This window comes from Entelurus aequoreus, linkage group LG04 (assembly GCF_033978785.1).
Source record: "Entelurus aequoreus isolate RoL-2023_Sb linkage group LG04, RoL_Eaeq_v1.1, whole genome shotgun sequence".
NCBI classification, from domain to species: Eukaryota; Metazoa; Chordata; class Actinopteri; order Syngnathiformes; family Syngnathidae; genus Entelurus; species Entelurus aequoreus.
The window spans coordinates 81,455,514-81,476,123 of NC_084734.1; the positions used below are offsets into that span (position 1 = coordinate 81,455,514).

At 39.0% G+C, this 20,610-nt stretch overlaps 2 protein-coding genes across 4 annotated transcripts in view; both read right to left on the reverse strand.

Annotated features, from left to right (window-relative positions):
* The window catches only part of nexmifb (neurite extension and migration factor b), a 667,809-nt gene that overhangs the window by 351,073 nt on the left and 296,126 nt on the right, over positions 1-20,610 (reverse strand). The window lies entirely within an intron of this gene.
* On the reverse strand, positions 10,718-11,831 carry LOC133648020 (solute carrier family 25 member 53-like). Its single transcript, XM_062043788.1, has 2 exons — positions 11,724-11,831; positions 10,718-11,582 (listed from the first exon to the last, which is right to left on the reverse strand). The coding sequence occupies exon 2, from the start codon at positions 11,576-11,578 to the stop codon at positions 10,718-10,720; it is 861 nt and encodes a 286-aa protein (XP_061899772.1). The 5' UTR covers positions 11,579-11,582; positions 11,724-11,831.

A 20,610-nucleotide genomic window follows, 5' to 3' on the forward strand; every position in this document is an offset into this window, starting at 1 on the left:
GTCTCTGATAAAAAAAAAAAAAGCCTTGCCCCTACCGGAAGTAGCGTGACGTAGTCAGTTGTTCACCTCCTCATATTTTCCTATTGTTTTCAACGCAGCTAGAGCGATTCGGACCGAGAAAGCGACGATTACCCCATTAATTTGAGCGAGGATGAAAGATTCGTGGATGAGGAACGTTAGAGTGACGGACGAGAATGCAGTGAAAGACATATCTTTTTTCGCTCTGACCGTAACTTAGGTACAAGCTGGCTCATTGGATTCCACACTCTCTCCTTTTTCTATTGTGGATCACGGATTTGTTTTTTGTTTCTTTCTTTTTGTTTTTTTTTTATTTATTTTATTTTTTTTATGTCCTGCCCAGCTTCTCGGGCAAATCATATAGCAGATGTAGATGCCCATATCGGCTGTTCAGATTTACTTTACAAAAGAGAAGTGTAGGATACTTCTCTTGTTGCCTTATTTGTATTTTGACTTTATTAAATGTATTTATAATTATTATTTGGTGCAGCCGGGCCGGAGCAGGAGGGGATAGAAAGAGAAAAAAAGGAAGACAGAGGGGGGAATTGTGGGGACAAGAGAGGGGATTAGACATAGAGACAAAAACAACAACAGCAAACACAACAACAACAACAACAACAACAGAGCAACATCAGCAAATACGACATGTACAAATATGATGGTAAAAGTAATAGCAAATAAGCAGTTAGCGAAAATTAAAAAAAAAATACAGAACTGAGCATTATTACACTAAAAATGGAGCAATATGAATACCAATAGAAATAGTGCTATTGATAATAAACAATACCAGTACTTTACCTTTATTATCAACAATACAATTGTTCAAATGCAACAATTGTATTTTAAACCACCTCGGATACTATATCCTCTTGAAAATGAGAGTCGAGAACGCGAAATGGACATTCACAGTGATTTTTATCTCCACGACAAATACATCGGCGAAGCACTTTAGCTACGGAGCTAACGTGATAGCATTGTGCTTGAATGCAAATAGAAACAAAAGCAATAAGCCCCTGACTGGAACGATAGACAGAAGATCAACAATACTACCAAACACTGGACCTGTAACCACACGGTTAATGCTGTACCCGCCTGGCGAAGCCTAGCAATGCTGTTGCTAAGGACGCCATTGAAGCTAACTTAGCTACCGGACCTCGACAGAGCTATGCTAAAAACATTAGCTCTCCACCTACGCCAGCCCTCATCTGCTCATCAACACCCGTGCTCACCTGCGTTCCAGCGATCGACGGCGCGACGAAGGACTTCACCCGTTCATCGATGCGGTCGGCGGCTAGCGTCGGATAGCGCGTCTGCTATCCTCAAAGTCCTCCTGGTTGTGTTGCTGCAGCCAGCCGCTAATACACCGATCCCACCTACAGCTTTCTTCTTTGCAGTCTCCATTGTTCATTGAACAAATTGCAAAAGATTCACCAACACAGATGTCCAGAATATTGTGGAATTTGGCGATAAAAACAGAGCTGTTTGTATTGAGATACAATGTGTCCGAATACTTCCGTTTCAACCATTGACGTCACGCGCAAACGTCATCATACATAGACGTTTTCAACCGGAAGTTTCGCGGGAAATTTAAAATTGCACTTTATAAGTTAACCCGGCCGTATTGGCATGTGTTGCAATGTTAAGATTTCATCATTGATATATAAACTATCAGACTGCGTGGTCGGTAGTAGTGGCTTTCAGTAGGCCTTTAACATACCAGGCACGTTCTCAGTTGGTTATTTATGCCTCATATAACGTACACTTATTCAGCCCTGTTGTTCACTATTCTTTATTTATTTTAAATTGCCTTTCAAATATATATTCTTGGTGTTGGGTTTTATCAAATAAACTTCCCCAAAAATGCGACTTATACTCCAGTGCGACTTATACTCCGAAAAATACAATACTCTTTAAACCAAAATCATAACTGCTCTCTACATCTAACTCAAGGCCCGGGGGTCAGATGTGGCCCGCCACTTAATTTTATTTGGCCCTCGAAAGCCTGGAAATATTAAGTATCAATAAAGTACTGTAACTTTTCGTACTAAATGTATTCTTTCTTTCTATTTTGGGAGTTATCACAAATTATGTTAACCTAAATATTGTCTAATTATGCAAAAATATATTATCAAACATTCAAACCATTTTTTAAATAGAAATAAATACTAATAATAATGATTTCAAAGTAAGTTATCCCTCCAATTGTGCAATGTAAAAGTGTCAATAGATTTCATGGTAAAAATTGTGAAATTTACTGTGGTTTTTTATAGCATTTTTCTCTAAATGAAGAAAACAGTACTTTATTTACTGTAATAAACTGTGGTGCCATTTTGGCATTTACGGTAACACACCGAAAAATCTACAGTTGTTGACTCGCGGTAATAAAACAAACAAACAAACAAACTGGCAGCTCAGGTGCCAAAATGTTACTGTAAAGTAGCAGTTTTTTTATTTACAGTAAAAAAAACTAATGTAAATTTTACAGTAAAGTTCTGGCTGAGCTTTTTACCATAAAAACAGCAGTACTGTTTTTCCATTTTACTGTAATATACACTACATTTTGAGGTGAAATTATTGCAATTTACCAGATTTTTTTTTTAAATTTTAGTTTAAAAAAAAATCTACTGATAAAATGCATTAAAAAAATTGTGTAATAATAGTATTCACTGTTAGATGCGGCCCTCTGGGGCCAAACGTAACTGTGATGTGGCCTTCAGTGAAAGCGACTTTGACACCTCTGATCTAAGACGTAGAACACACATTTAAGAACACACATTAAAGTGAGTTGAGTTCATGAAAAGTTTTACTACACATAACCATTACCAACTGTTCCCAAAATACACACAAGTCATTGTTTTTTTGTCAAGATATAGATAAATGCTGTTTAGTTTTTTTTTTTACTGTCGGCAGAGAAAATTAATTACATTATAGGGGTGGGCCAACGAAAAGGCAAACTAAAATAAATACATAGAGTGGGGTGCGAGGGACCCCTAGAGGTAGTTGTTATCAGGTCCATTTGTACACTCTCAGTTACATTAACATTGATATTATACATGTGGGCCCATACATAAAAAATGCTGTTAAAAATAGGGGGTTTGTAGCTTAGCATATCATACTATATATATATATATATATATATATATATAATATATATATATATACTATATATATATAATATATATATATATATATATATATATATATATAGATATATATATATATATATATATATATATACCACCCAGGGGGTGATAAAGGGTGATGGGTCAAATACAGAGAATAATTTAGCCACACCCAGTGTGTGTGACCGTCATTGGTACCTTAACTTAAATATATGCATATATACATATATATATATATATATATATATATATATATATATATATATATATATATATATATATATGTATACACTACCATTCAAAAGTTTGGGGTCACATTGAAATGTCCTTATTTTGAAGGAAAAGCACTGTACTTTTCAATGAAGATAACTTTAAACTAGTCTTAACTTTAAAGAAATACACTCTATACATTGCTAATGTGGTAAATGACTATTCTAGCTGCAAATGTCTGCTTTTTGGTGCAATATCTACATAGGTGTATAGAGGCCCATTTCCAGCAACTATCACTCCAGTGTTCTAATGGTACAATGAGTTTGCTCATTGGCTCAGAAGGCTAATTGATGATTAGAAAACCCTTGTGCAATCATGTTCACACATCTGAAAACAGTTTAGCTCGTTACAGAAGCTACAAAAACTGACCTTCCTTTGAGCAGATTGAGTTTCTGGGAGCATCACATTTGTGGGGTCAATTAAACGCTCAAAATGGCCAGAAAAAGAGAACTTTCATCTGAAACTCGACAGTCTATTCTTGTTCTTAGAAATGAAGGCTATTCCACTAAATTGTTTGGGTGACCCCAAACTTTTGAACGGTAGTGTACATATACATATATATATATATACACACACACATATACATACGTACATACATACATATACATATATACACATATACTGTACATACATACATATATATACACATACATTATATCTGCCAGTAGGCTTGCATTGGGGCAAAGTAGTCCTTGTGTGGTTCACCTTTATGGAACAATATCACACAGAACACGATATATATTCCTTAGGTATGTGCTTTTTAGTGTATCACAGAGAATTTTCTTCATTATCGGCGTACATATGCAGTAAAAGTTACACAAAAAGAATCCAGTTCCAACCATCAAGCCAGTCTTTTGATCCATTTTAACATTTGCATCTCACGGCATATTATTCTTATTATTATTATTATAGTGATAAACTGTGTACATGCTAAATGTATATTGTTCAAAACACACATTGATTATTATATAGCCGTTTAACTTCCGATACTTGAATGCTGCAGTATAAATGCAAGGCATCTGTGATTTGTACTAGTGCAATACATCTCGTACAACCTGCACCTTTTGACGTCAGTAAAAACAAACAGTTCAATTATGTACTTAGCTTCTTTGTTTTTAACATTCCTGACTAGATAATTATACCCTTCAACATTTAACTTGTTTTGGTTTACGTTGCTGCGGACAATGTGCTCTAAACCAGGGGTAATAATAATAATAATAATAATATATAATAATAATATAAACCAGGGGAGTCCAAAGTACGGCCGCCAGCTAATTTTATAACATTTAAAAAATATTAGTATAAAAAAAAAAACATACAAATTGGAATGAAAGATCAAACAGGTGTAATGTAACAATAACATGTTGTAGTATTGACAAGAATAACACAAAGCTGCCATTCAGGCAGTTTTTTCACTTTAAAACTGTCATTGCTCAAAAAAGAATTCAAACTAGATAGATAGATCTGAAGTTGATCTTGAGATTTGAGCGTTAAAAGTCCAAATAATATATATTGATATATTGATTGATTGATTGACTGAGACTTTTATTAGTAGGTTGCACAGTGAAGTACATATTCCGTACAATTGACCACTAAATGGTAACATCCGAATAAGTTTTTCAACTTGTTTAAGTCGGGGTCCACTTAAATTGATTCATGATACAGATATATACTATCATATATACTATCATCATAATACAGTCATCACACAAGATAATCACATTGAATTATTTATATTATTTACAATCAGGGGTGTGGAGGGGGGGGGTTAGGATATGGACATCAAGTAGTGGACATAGAGAGAGAGAGAGAGAGAGAGAGAGATCAGAAGGCATAAGAAAAAGAACAAGTATCTGCATTTGATTGTTTACATTTAATTATTAGCAATCCGGGGAGGGTGTTAGTTTAGGGTTGTAGCTGCCTGGAGGTGAACTTTTATTGTGGTTTTGAAGGAGGATAGAGATGCCCTTTCTTTTATACCTGTTGGGAGCGCATTCCACATTGATGTGGCATAGAAAGAGAATAAGTTAAGACCTTTGTTAGTTCGGAATCTGGGTTTAACGTGGTTAGTGGAGCACCCCCTGGTGTTGTGGTTATGGCGGTCATTTACGTTAAGGAAGTAGTTTGACTTGTACTTCGGTATCAGGGAGGTGTAGCGGATTTTATAGACTAGGCTCAGTGCAAGTTGTTTAACTCTGTCCTCCACCTTGAGCCAGCCCACTTTAGAGAATGACTTATGACTTGTTTTTTATCACATTCATGAGCGGGGGCCTTTTGGATCTCCGAGACCTTTAGTCTGATTTGTGTTGTCATTGTTCAAAAAATAATAACGAATCAAAAGTTGTTATGAAGTATTTACCTACTAAGCCTTCAATTACTTCACATCAAATATTTCCTTTTGAAACATTTTTGGGGGAAAATATTGCGCAGTTTGTGATTTTGCCTAGGTTTACTTTTAAAAGACATAAAACATTTTTTTTTTAAAAACTCTATGGCAAGTTGATTGATAGATATGTAAGTGTTGAAAGTAACAAAACATAAACAGTACAGGCCTTCTCCTCATTCAACGTGTTTTCTTTATTTTCATGACTATTTACATTGTAGATTGTCACTGAAGGCATCAAAACTATGAATGAACACATGAGGAGTTATCTCCTTAGCAAAAATAACTGAAAACATGTTTTATATTCGAGTTTCTTCAAAATAGCCACCCTTTGCTCCGATTACTGCTTTGCACACCCTTGGCATTCTCTCGATGAGCTTCAAGCACACCTGGGAAGTGAAAACCATTTCAGGTGACTACCTCTTGAAGGTCATGCAGAGAACGCCAAGAGTGTGCAAAAAAGTAATCAGAGCAAAGGGTGGCTATTTTGAAGAAACTAGAATATAAAACATGTTTTCAGTTATTTCACCTTTTTTTGTTAAGTACATAACTCCACATGTGTTCATTCATAGTTTTGATGCCTTCAGTGACAATCTACAATGTCAATAGTCATGAAAATAAAGAAAACACATTGAAGGAGAAGGAATGTCCAAACTTTTGGCCTGTACTGTATATTAACATCTAATTTATTTTTTAACACTTTTTTGACTGGGACATTTAACATTCACCAAAATTGAGGGGAGCCCTAATGGTTTTCAAAATGAACGATATCAAAATGGCCCCTGCATGCTTTCATTATTTAGTGGAACATGTTTGCACACCCCTGCACTACACGAATCTGTTATTTTTTAACATGTTCAACAATACAATTCTTTGTTGTCTGGCAGTAATCCACGTTATCGTAAAAATGTTTACCTGACCATCAAAAGCAATATTCTGCTACACAGGTATAACGTGAAACCAATCTGTAAAATACAACTACAATAAAGTAAAATCCTAGTGGCGGTTTATACAAAACCCAAAACCAGTGAAGTTGGCACGTTGTGTAATTCGTAAATAAAAACAGAATACAATGATTTGCAAATCCTTTTCAACTTATATTCAATTGAATAGACTGCAAAGACAAGATACTTAACGTTCGAACTGGGAAACTTTGTTTTTTTTGCAAATATTAGCTCATTTGGAATTTGATGCCTGCAACATGTTCCAAAAAAGCTGGCACAAGTGGCAAAAAAGACTGAGAAAGTTGAGGAATGCTCATCAAACACTTATTTGGAACATTCCACAGGTGAACAGGCTAATTGGGAACAGGTGGGTGCCATGATTGGGTATAAAAGCAGCTTCCGTGAAATGCTCAGTCATTCCCAAACAAAGATGGGGCGAGGGTCACCACTTTGTGAACAAATGCGTGAGCATAATGTTGAACAGTTTAAGAACAACATTTCTCAACGAGCTATTGCAAGGAATTTAGGGATTTCACCATCTAAGATCTGTAATATCATCAAAAGGTTCAGAGAATCTGGAGAAATCACTGCACGTACCATTGAACGCCTGTGACCTTCGAGCCCTCATCAGGGTGTAAAGGACATCACCACATGGGCTCAGGAACACTTCAGAAAACCACTGTCAGTAACTACAGTTGGTCGCTACATCTGTAAGTGCAAGTTAAAACTCTATTATGCAAAGCAAAAGGCATTTATCAACAACACCCAGAAACGTTATCGGCTTCGCTGGGCCTGAGCTCATCTAAGATGGACTGATGCAAAGTGTAAAAGTGTTCTGTGGTCTGACGAGTCCACATTTCAAATTGTTTTTGGAAACTGTGGATGTCGTGTCCTCCGGACCAAAGAGGAAAAGAACCATCCGGACTGTTTTAGGCGCAAAGTTCAACAGCCAGCATGTGTGATGGTATGGGGGTGTATTAGTGCCCAAGACATGGGTAACTTACACATCTGTGAAGGCACCATTAATTAAACTTTTAAGGCCCAAGCTGTTTGTTTACATGCTTTTTTTAATTTTTGTTTGCTATTTGGGCTTATTGGACCCTAATTAGAATAAAAACTACGAATCATCTTTTGATATGATGTACTTAGTCCATAAGTAACAAATGTGTACTTCATGTTTAGTGACATGCTAAGTCTTATTTTTACACTTTTGTTTTCCAAATTCCATTGTATGTTATACTCTTCTGACACCACCAGATGGCAGTATAAGTGTCCACATAAGGGCCATAAGACCCCAATTCAGTAGTGTACACAATTTTGGAAATAGGAGCTAAAAGGTGCTGTCCACGCCTTTAGAGCAGTGGTTCTTAACCTTGTTGGAGGTACCGAACCCCACCAGTTTCATATGCGCATTCACCAAACCCTTCTTTAGTGAAAAATAAAATGTTTTTTTTCAAATTCAAGACAAAGTTATATGTTTTTGGTAACACTTTAGTATGGGGAACATATTCTAAGTAACAAAGACTTAATTTAAAATTATTTGGTTAGGGTTAGAGGGTTAGGGTTATAATAAGGCCATGCCGAATAAGGCATTAATAAGTACTTAATAATGACTAGTTAAGAGCCAATATGTTACTAATTTGCCTGTTAATAAGCAACTAATTAATGGTGAATATGTTCCCCATACTAAAGTGTTACCATGTTTTTTTACTGGTGCACAAAATGAACCGTGCCTGAACATCACCTTGTTCAAAGAACAAAACCAACACAGTGCATAAACTCACAACAAATTACACACCTGCAAATCAGTCAGCTGTTGTCGTATCCGTAATACGCCGATAGGGAGAAGTTTTTATTTACACGATGAGTCGGGTGTGTTTTGACCTCCGCCGAACCCCTGAGCCTGACTCACCGAACCCCTAAAGTTCGATCGAACCCAGGTTAAGAACCACTGCTTTAAAGGTGTTAATGCTGAAAGGTACATACAGGTTTTGGAGCAACATATGTTGCCATCCAAGCAACGTTATCATGGACGCCCCTGCTTATTTCAGCAAGACAATGCCAAGCCACGTGTTACAACAGCGTGGCTTCATAGTAAAAGAGTGCGGGTACTAGACTGGCCTGCCTGTAGTCCAGACCTGTCTCCCATTGAAAATGTGTGGCGCATTATGAAGCCTAAAATACCACAACGGAGACCCCCGGACTGTTGAACAACTTAAGCTGTACATCAAGCAAGAATGGGAAAGAATTCCACCTGAGAAGCTTCAAAAATGTGTCTCCTCAGTTCCCAAACGTTTACTGAGTGTTGTTAAAAGGAAAGGCCATGTAACACAGTGGTGAACATGCCCTTTCCCAACTATTTGGGCACATGTTGCAGCCATGAAATTCTAAGTTAATTATTATTTGCAAAAAAAAAACAAAGTTTATGAGTTTGAACATCAAATATCTTGTCTTTGTAGTGCATTCAATTGAATATGGGTTGAAAAGGATTTGGAAATCATTGTATTCCGTTTATATTTACATCTTACACAATTTCCCAACTCATATGGAAACGGGGTTTGTATGTTGCCATCCAAGCAACGTTATCATGGACGCCCCTGCTTATTTCAGCAAGACAATGCCAAGCCACGTGTTATAACAACGTGGCTTCATAGTAAAAGAGTGCGGGTACTAGACTGGCCTGCCTGTAGTCCAGGGGCCGTACTTATCAAGCTTCTTAGAGTGCCATTTTACACTTAAGTCCTGAGAATTTGCGAAATTTAGTCCTACTCTCAAACTTAAGAATACAAGCTTTTTATCAACGTTCTTAAGTCTAAGAATCACTCCTACTCTCCACGATATTTAAGAGACCTTCAGAGGTGTCTTAAGTGGTTAGGAGTTGCCAGCAGGGGATGGCACTGAGGCGAGAGAGACGTGTGCGAACGTTCAGGGAACTGAACAATGTTTTGGTTTTTTTTGATGACGAGCAGCTGATCAAACGGTATCGTTTAGACAGAGCGGATATTATTTTTGTCACAGATTTAATACTTTTCGATTCCTTGTTGATTTCTGCATGTGTCTGCAGTGGGCTAGTATATATAGAGCCACCCACACCAGTTTCAAATTAGTTGCCTAATTAATGAATTGTAAATAAAATGTTATGACAGTAGCGTATGTGTGTGGCCGTGAGGTGAGTGACGTCAGTGAGTGTGTGGGCGATAGAAGAGAGGGAGCGGTAGCGTGAGTGCCGGCGGGGACTAGTTTGTTTTGTATTATTTTGTAGTTTATTGTCAAAATATACACTCCCCTTGTCCACTTAAATATTTCCAAGATATTTCTTTATTCTTAGACAAGGGATTCCCTTCCGTGATTGGTCATTTCTATGGACACAGAAATGACGTCACCTAAAATTCCGTTTACGGCACATAGTAATGTCGTAATTCAGCTCTGAGTGTGACACTTAAGATTCAGTCCTACACTTCGCTGAAAGTGTGAGTAAGACGCTTGATAACTAACTTTTAAGTGCAGCTTTCAGCGAATAATTTATTTACTCTTAAGTCAACTCTTAGCAGACTTCTTAGGAGTAATTCTAAGAAGCTTGATAAGTACGGCCCCAGACCTGTCTCCCATTGAAAATGTGTGGCGCATTATGAAGCCTAAAATACCACAACGGAGACCCCCGGACTGTTGAACAACGTTTACTGAGTGTTGTTAAAAGGAAAGGCCATGTAACACAGTGGTAAAAATGCCCCTGTGCCAACTTTTGTGCGACGTGTTGCTGCATTAAATTCTAAGTTAATGATTATTTGCACAAAAAAAATTAAGTTTCTCAGTTGGAACATTAAATATCTTGTCTTTGCAGTCCATTCAACTGAATATAAGTTGAAAAGGATTTGCAAATCATTGTATTCCGTTTTAATTTACAAATTACACAACGTGCCAACTTCACTGGTTTTGGGTTTTGTACTTTACCAGTAAACCAAAGTCTGTGTGGTGTGTCGTCAGCCTGAGCGTTTTTGTTGCCTGTCATAGATGGTGGTGGTGATGCCCCAGGTGATGCATGACCTCAGAATAACCAGGGCCCCGCCTCGGTACAATAACACCACGCTCCTTTGTCGGGAGTTCCACAGCATCCTCCAGCAGGCCGTGACCCCCTTCGCCTCCGCCTGGACGCCCACCTGCATGTTGGCCACCAGCACGGACAGCGGGTACAAGCTCAGGCTGATTGCCATGGAGGTCAGCGTCCCCGAAACGAAGGAGGACGCCAACGGCGAGAGCCCCTGCCCGGCCACGGCGGCACTCAGGGGTCCCTTTAAGCCAAAGTAAAGGGCGCTGCCCAGAGAGTTGCGGGCAGCGACGGGCAGGAAGGCGCGGTAGTAGCCTAAGGATACCCTCTGCGCCTTCAGCTTGACCAGAACGCTCTTCAGCGTCGGCAGACGGCGGTCGTTGTGTCCGCTCTGCAGCACGTTCTGAACACGCTCAAACGGGGTAAACACCACCGCCTCGACCAGTCCTACACCGAGGCCGGCCACAGCTGGGAGGAAGGAGCGGGGGATGATTGATGGCCCGGAGAGCAGGCGGAGGAAGGTATCCTGCAGGCCGAAGAGGAGCGTCCCACTCAGTGTCCTCATCAGGAGAGGCGGAGTCACGCCCCTGTAGAGCTTTAGAAGGCCTTCCCTGTGGAGCTGCTCCACGGCTCGGTGAACCTGGATGTTGTGGATTTGTTGGCGAAAGACAGTCTTGTAGACGGGGAAGACGATAAGGGTGGAGAGCAGGCTGGAGGTCCCGCCATGGAGGTAGCTATGGAAACGAGCCTTTGAGTCCCTAGGGGCCACTTCACCTTCTGGACTTCTTGCCATCATTGAGCTGAAACATTACATCACAAATGTCAACTGCCTCACCCTGATCCTGAACAGGGCGTTCGAAATAAACTACATTAAATAAATAAATACATTCCACACATTTTAACAAACTGAATTGAAGTCATATACATGAAATTGTACTTACTCAGTCAGATATGTGACAAAAGTAGCCACAATGATAGCACCATTTCTCTATTTTAACTCTAAAAAAAATAAAAAAAAATGAAGGCTAAACGGATATTTTCATTAGCTTTCCCCAAAACACGACATTTTCGTCGATTTTTCTTCAGAATAAATGTCCGCTTCTCACCAGGGCGAGCTAAATAAAGTCGCCGCGTCCAGATAAGATGCGGTGCGCTTAGCAAGGATAGTCCCGCCCACCAAAGAATAACAATTGGTGGAGACCGACATGTTATGTCGTCACGGATTGGTCGTTTTGTTCTGTCACTCAGCAACTCGGGCGTGGCTATTTGAATACAAATGATGCCGGAAGTGCGAAAGCAAAGATACATTTTGGCGCCATGTTTTTGGTCATTAAATGTTATTTTCTGTACAGGGAATAGAAAAATAAAAATCGACTGGTTTATTTAAATTTTTATTGGGAAATAAAAAAATGTTTAAATAAAAAGTGTTCTTTTTTAGGGTCGTCAAGAAATTACTATATCTAATTACGGTTTGGATTTTACTTTATATTTCCTAACATGCCACTTGCCTGTTATGTTAATGTTTTTAACACTTATCGTTTTTGGTTTTCAATTACCCACCCTTTTTTTTTTTTTTTTTTTACCGATTGTCCCTTTTGGGGTCACTGGGAGTGCTGGAGCCTATAACATTTATTGACAAAAACATAGTCCAGCTGGATTCTTCTCTGGTATTTGTGTTAAGCACAAATATATTTAATTTTTTAAATACATCTTTTTTCTTTCTACGTAGTTAAACGATTGTTTTATTTTCTTCTTTAATCAGTAACCGCCGGTAGTAAAACTCTTGCTTTTCTCATGGTCCAAATAGTTCATAGTAGCTGCAATGGCAATCTTCACCTTCAAATGTTCCAATTTATTGTCATTACTTAACAGGTTTGAGGGAGTGATCCTACGCAGTAGCAAACATTGTATATGAAGTGAGGTCCAGTCGGAAATCCAGTTTATGCATATTTATTAACGAATTTGCAGGGTGAATGAAACATACCAGGCAGGCCCGGCCCTAACCAATCTGGCGCCCTAGTCAAGATTTTAGGTGGCGCCCCCCCACATCGGCAGTGAAGTGTATATACTCACAAGAAACCAAATAGCTTTGTCTTTGACCTTTTTTTTTTACTTAAAGAAAGCAAATTAACAATCAGAATAGTTAACAAGATAAAAAAAAAATATGGATAAATAAATGAATACAAAAAATAAAAAATGAATATATGAATATATGAAATACAATATTTTTTACATACATAAACACAAAATAAAACGTGTCAACAAGTTGCATAAAATAAATTAAAAATACAATATAAATAAGGCACTGCACAAAACAAGATATCAGACAATCAGAATAGTTAACAAGATAAAAAAAAATATATGGATAAATAAATGAATACAAAAAATAAAAAATTAATATATGAATATATGAAATACAATATTTTTTACATACATAAACACAAAATAAAACGTGTCAACAAGTTGCATAAAATAAATTAAAAATACAATATAAATAAGGCACTGCACAAAACAAGATATCAAACCAGTATGACTTTAACAACTATATTACAAAAAAAGGGGATCCTACAGAGTTCTCTATTTGTGCTTTTTAATATTGCATTAACTAGAATGACTTACAAATTACTGTACACCAGGGAGTACTGTAATTACCTAACGTTACATTATTTTCCATAACAATTTAGCCCCCTCCACAATATTAACCCGACGTTAAAACAGAACTAGCTATTTATTGCTAAAAAGACAGGTTACTATCACATTCTGTAACAGACAAATAATTTCATGTAGGCTAACATTACCTACCTGCTACCTCTGTCTTTTTCTCCTTTCTCCCCTTCTTTTCTCCCCTGGGCACCTGACAGTTTTGGCCGTTTTGACATCTTCTGTTGATTTTTTTTAGGTGGTGACGTCCAAAAAGAGTCATGGATACGGGAAGGGAGGGGGCGCGTAAATAGGCTTTACTTTGCATTTTGATTAACATGGGATTATTTTATGTATTTAGAAATAATAGTACCAACTCTTTTTTTTTTTTTTTCCCCTCCAACATTTGTGGCACTGGCGTGGCATTTGCCTATACGGCCTATGCCACGGGCCGGCCCTGATACCAGGGATTATTGCAGTGATATTGTGTTATATGTTCTCCTGCCTGTTGCTGTTGTCTGCTGCTGTCTGCTGCTGTCTGCTGTTGTCTGCTGCTGGTAAGAACGGTTTGTGCTCCCACACCTGAGTCCTTCCTCGTTTGGCTCACCTGTGCTCCTACATATGCCTTCCCACCTGCACTGCTCAACCAAAAAGCCCGCCACCTAGTGACAAAATAAAGCAATGCCAACACAAAAATAAAGATGCCTTAACACTAGAAGTCCCAGCATTTTTCTGTCTACCTAGAAGACCCAGAGAGGGGTCATTTGGCCCGACGCTTTTCCCGAATACACTAATCACTCATTTTGTTATGGTAATGAGGCTGTTAGGGGCAGTTTGTCTAGGTAGACAGAAAAATTATACATGTGGGAAATGCCGAAAGGAGCAATGGCAGTGCCAGGATTGTGAGTGACTGCTCAAATGTATGTCAGTCACGTTTACATGGACATGGTTTTTCATTCTTTGTAAATATGCTTTTTTCTTTGTAAATTTTTTTTTTTAAACTATTTTTGGCACACAAAAATAACAATTGCTTCTGCAACAACCCTCCACACCAAAACTGGGAAAACAGTTGCTTTTTCATTCTTTGTAAATATGTTTTGTTTTGTATTTTTTTTAACAATAAATGTCAGAGTGTTGATCCCTTCATTCTGTTGATCCTTGCAAAAACACACACAACCTACCTCAGAACTAAAGCTTGAGCTGTAAGGTCCCCTCCCCCACACAGGCTCAAGTGGCCCCCTGCCGTGTGCCACTAACAGCCACATTTTCATAACAAAAGGAGTGTCCACAGGGGGGACTAGGGGTCAAATGACCCTCTTGTGTGTTTTCTAGGTAAAAGTGTCAATTGACCCTTCTCTGGGACTTCGCGTGTTAAATGGCTCCTACACACCGGCCCCTAATTGTTTACACTGTAACAATTACTTGAAAGGGAGCCATTTAAATTCACTTTTACACGATTCTTCTTCTCAGTTCCTTTTTTTTTTTTTTTCATAATTTCAAAATAAAAATATGTTGGCAGTTATAGTTCATTAATCTTGAATCTTCATTCATCTTCAATTTCAGTCTTTTGGAGGAGACATATCTTGGTTATTGGTCTTTCCAGTATGCTGTTTTTGGTCTTTTCCTTGTCTTTGCCTTTTCCTTCTTTGTCTTTTCCTTTGTCCACTTCATCCTCTTCTTCCACCACTTCTTCTTCTTCTTCCACCACTTCTTTAATTTGACAGGATCATTTTCAACACTACTCACAGCAGTTTGAACTTCTTCTCTTTTCCTAGTCAGTTGCAAGAGTGTGGTCTTTACTTTTAAAAGCCAGGCTATTGCAATCTTCAGTTTCATCCAGGATGAGAAGTAGTGGATGAAATAGTTAGTTGGGTTCAACTGACTTTTGACAATGGCATTTACTGTGATGCCAGGTTTGATCTCTGGATCATCAACAGAGATTTTGGATTCAACTTGCAAGATTGGCCATTTTTGGCTTGCTTTCCAGAGAAAATCTGGTCCTCTTATCCAATTTTTGTAGCCTAGGAAGCGATCTGCTGTCAGCCCTCTTGATGCTGCATCTGCAGGGTTTTCCTTTGTGCTCACGTATCTCCATTGTGATATGTCGGTAGCATCCCTTAAAAGAGACTCTGTTTGCTACAAATGTTTTAAAGCGTTTGGTTTCGTTGCTTATGTATTTAAGCACGGTTGTGCTATCCGTCCAGAAAAATGATTTCTCCAGTTTTAACTGTAGATCCTTTCGCAGCATTGTGTCAACTTTAAACTCCTTCATTTTGCTGAGATCTGCTAGCCATCCTGTCCACTGTTGAGAGAAAACGTGTGGTATGGTTTCATCCCATTCAAGCTTTTCCTTGCAGAGCTCCTGCATAATCATTTTGGCTGGCAGAGTAAATGGTCCTAGAAATCCTAAAGGGTCGTATACAGAGTTGACCACAGACAAAATGCCACGTCTAGTGTGTGGTCTCTCTGGTACAACAACTGTGAACTTGAACACATCAGTTTCCACACACCAGTGTAGTCCTAGGGCTCTTTCCATTGGTAGATTGTCCTTGTCCAAAATCAACTCCTTGATTTCTTTAGCCCTGTGCTCTTGTGGAATAGATGATACAGCATGGCTGTTGCTGATCCATTTGGACAGAGTAAACCCACCCATTTGGCAGAGAGCAGTCAGATCTTTTACTAATTGTACTGCTTCTTGTTCTGTTTGAATCGAACGTAAACAGTCATCTACATAAAAGTTATGGCGTACTGTGTCTGTCACCTCAGGTGGAAAATGAGCTTGGTTGTCTTCAGCAGTTTTCCTCAAAGTGAAATTTGCACAACTTGGTGATGACGCAGCTCCAAATAGATGTACCTTCATCCTATATTCAGTCAGATCTTGCTGCATATCACCGTCAGGCCACCATAAGAATCTGAGGTAGTCGACATGCTTATCAGACACCTTAACCTGATGAAACATGGCTTTAATGTCTGCCATCAAGGCAACCGGTTCTTGTCTGAATCTGATGAGGACTCTGATAAGTGAGTTGGTAAGATCAGGACCCTGAAGTAGTTCACAGTTCAGTGATGTTCCTTTAAAGACTGCACCACAGTCAAAAACAACTCTTAATGTTCCTTTTTTTTGAGTGGTGCACACCATGATGTGGAATATACCAGAGTCTTCCATCTTTTCTATTCAGCTGGTCTGCTGGTACCAATTCCGCATAGCCACTGTCAATCATATCTGTGAGGAAAGATGTATATTCTTTATGGAACTTTTCATTTTTGTTGAACTTGCGTTTCAGGCTCTGGATGTGTTGCTCTGCAATACAACGATTGTTCGGCATGATGGGATCTTCTTTAAAAGGTAAGTTTAAACAGTAATGTTCATCTTTAATCTTTGCAGAGTGACTCACAATATCAAGAAACTTTTCCTCTTCTCTTGACATTTCCTCTGTTTCCTTACTGGATCTTTCACTGAAATCTTGGTTGTACTGTTTGACTAATAAGTCCTCCAGGTTTAGAATATATATTCTATTGACATCAGCAACAGGGCAGCCATTATGCCTGCTGGTGTCATCTCCTTTTGAAGGACCATAAATGACCCATCCCAATAGGGTCCTCACTGCGTATGGCCCATCCTCCTGACTATTGACCACCTCCCAGGGTTCCAGTACCTTAGAGGCATTCGTGCCAATGAGGAGGTCGATGTCAGAGTCAATTTCAGGTAATGTGATATGATTTAGATATGGCCAGTGTTTCAAATCCTGCTGTTTTGGAATATTGTGTGGTGAAACTGGCATGGTTTTGTGTGTAAATACATCAGGCAATTGAATAAAGTCATTCATATTTATCCTGGCTATTTCCAGTCCAGTGATGTGGTAGCTGGTTTCGGGTTTCACTTGATTCATGGTTTTGAGAAGGATGTTTGTTCTTTGTCCTGTAATGTTCAGTCTTTGCATCAGTTTTTCTGTGCAGAATGTGGAGGTGCTTCCATGATCCAAAAATGCATATGTTTGTAACGCTGTGTCTCCCTTGTTGCTTTTAACTTGAACAGGTACAATGGAGTAGATGGAGGGGTCATCCCCGGCCCCAATATGACCACAAGTATGCTTGGGAGGTGGGACAACAGTATTGGTTCCAATTGATTTGGTTTGTGTTTGTTCTGTCTGTTCAATGTGGAGTATTTGTGGATGTTGTTGTTTACAGATTTCACATAATAGACGATTTCTGCAGTCTCGACTTAAATGTCCTATTTTCAGACAGCCAAAACAGACTCCCTTTTTCTTTAAGAAGTCTATATTTTCTTTGTGCGTCTTCCTCTTGAATTGTGGACAGCACTCCAGTGTGTGACCACTCTTCTTACAGAATAGACAACTGTGAGATTTGACAATCACATTCCTTTTTCCTTCATTTGACTCCACAGTTTCTATGGGTATTAATGTTGTTGCAAAGCTGCTTCTTGGACTTGACTTTACTCTTGGCTTAGGGACGGATGAGGGTTTGACAGTTGATTGCTTAGTGTCCTGAATGTTCCCAAACAGTGGATCAGAGAGTATTTTGACTTGTTTTTCAATAAAGTTCACAAGGTCTGGGAAAATGGCACGATGGCCTTGCTTCTCCTGTAGGTCACAGGCCTTGTTCCTCCACTGCTCTCTGAGCTTGTATGGAAGCTTTAGGATGATGGTCCTCATATTAGAAACAACATTCATTTCTTCCATATAGGCCAGATTTTCCATTGCATTGGAACAACTTCTGAGGAATAGAGAGAATGCTCTCAATCCTTTTATATCCTCCAATTTAATTGTTCCCCAGGAAAAAGCCTTTTCCATATATGCTGTTGCAATATGATATTCATTACCAAAATGTTCCTTGAGTAGCTGTCTTGCCTTCTGGTAGCCCTGGGACGGAGGCATATGTTGGCAACTTTGAACCAGCTCTTTTGGATGCCCTCTAGTATATTGTTCCAAATAATGCAAACAGTCATAGGTGTCACACTTTTTCTCCACTCCATATTCAAATTCCCTTATAAAGGTTTCATACTGAAACGGATCTCCATCAAACACAGGTACGTCTCTTGATGGTAAAGAGGAATGGACATTCTGCTTAACCAATAAGGCATTAAAATCATGTTGTGCTTTTAGTAAATCAAGAATGTGATCTTGTTTGATGGCATTTGTGACAGGGGATGTATGACCTTTAACATCCTCTTTTTTCATTTGTACAGTTGATTTTGATAGATTGTCAGTTTGCATTAAAGAGAGAGCAGCCTGTCTTGGAGTCATGTAATGAGCTTCGGTATATTTTTCATATATGAATTGTTTTGGCTTCCCGACCTTTGTGTCAGAGAGGGGCATTGTTTTCTTTGGAGCAGCAGCTCCCTTGTGGGATTCAGAGCTCATTCTTGATCCTTCCCTAGATCCCATGGTTGCAAAAACTTGCTCCCTTGCATTAGCTGCTGCCAGCTTGGTTTCCATTTCCAACTTTTCCATTCTGAGTTGTTCCTGTTGTTTTGTAAATTGTTCCTGTTGTTTTGCGAATTGTTCCTGTTGAATTCTTTGTTGTGATTCAATTTGATGTTTTTTCTCCAATGCAGCAGCCTCTGCCATGAGAGCAGCCTTTTCGGCCTGGGCTCGAATGCGAGCAGAAGAGGTTGTTGATGTTATGGAACTGCGTGTGATTGAGACATTCGATGCCCTGTCCTGGGCTCCAATATCAGAAAGTGTAACACATACATGTTCATCATGGGCAAGTGGGACATGCATTTCATCTTGGACTTGCCAATCAACTGAGCCATGTGTTTCAGAGACATGCAATTGGGACTCCTCTTCCACAAGGGCAGTGTCATGTGTGGTTAGCTTTTTCACTTCTGATAACCATTCATGCACAAGTTTTATGAAACCTTCTAGTATCTTAATCTTTTCTTGAAACCAGTCATTTTTTCTATCAAGTTCCTTTTCAGGCAATGGTAAGGCAATCAATGAGGAATGATTTTCCCTTGCCTCTCCACACAAATGAATCAATTCCTCCAAGTGACCTCTTACAGCATTTGCATTTTCATCATTTTCATTTGAATGCACGAGTTGCTTCATTGTGTCCATTATTTTAGCAGCTTTTTTAACACATGCTCCTATTGCTTTATGATAATTGTCAACTTTCATTTCCAAGCCTTTGGCAGTTTACGTTATGGCTCTTTTTCCCTTTCCAAAATATTGTACATTTTCCTTTTCAGGATCCACATTTTCGCCACCTTGTGTCTGTACATCATCTTTGCCACCAGACATAATTGGCCAAGTCCTTTGTGCTGCTTTCAGCTCCACACAACTCACCCTATAGAGCTGGCAGGTGTTTCCAATCACCCTGGCTGATGAGCAGCAGCGTGGCCGTGGCACAGTTTGTCCTCTTGCGGCTTTTTGATGTCCCTCAGTGTTCTTCTTGATGTCCTTTTCACTCGAAGAGCACCGTTCTTACTTGATTGTAATGGCAATCTTCACCTTCAAATGTTCCAATTTATTGTCATTACTTAACAGGTTTGAGGGAGTGATCCTACGCAGTAGCAAACATTGTATATGAAGTGAGGTCCAGTCGGAAATCCAGTTTATGCATATTTACTAACGAATTTGCAGGGTGAATGAAACATACCAGGGATTATTGCAGTGATATTGTGTTATATGTTCTCCTGCCTGTTGCTGTAGTCTGCTGCTGCTAAGAACGGTTTGTGCTCCCACACCTGAGTCCTTCCTCACAATAGAAAAAGGAGAGTGTGTGGAATCCAATGAGACCTTGTACCTAAATTACGGTCAGAGCGAAAAAAGATACACCCTGCACTGCCTCTCTAGTCCTTCACTCTAACGTTCCTCATCCACAAATCTTTCATCCTCGCTCAAATTAATGGGGTAATCGTCGCTTTCTCGGTCCGAATCTCTCTCGCTCCATTGTAAACAACGGGGAATTGTGAGGAATCCTTCCTCCTGTGACGTCACGCTACTTCCGGAATAGGCAAGGCTTTTTTTTATCAGCGACCAAAAGTTGCGAACTTTATCGTCGTTCTCTACTAAATCCTTTCAGCAAAAATATGGCAATATCGCGAAATGATCAAGTATGACACATAGAATAGATCTGCTATCCCCGTTTAAATAAAAAAAAATTCATTTCAGTAGGCCTTTAAATGGCTCCTACAGTAGCACTATACATAATCATAATACCAGG

Coding starts and splice junctions, on each gene's coding strand:
- LOC133648020 (XM_062043788.1), bottom strand. CDS start 11,578: ATGATGGCAAGAAGTCCAGAAGGTGAAGTGGCCCCTAGGGACTCAAAG.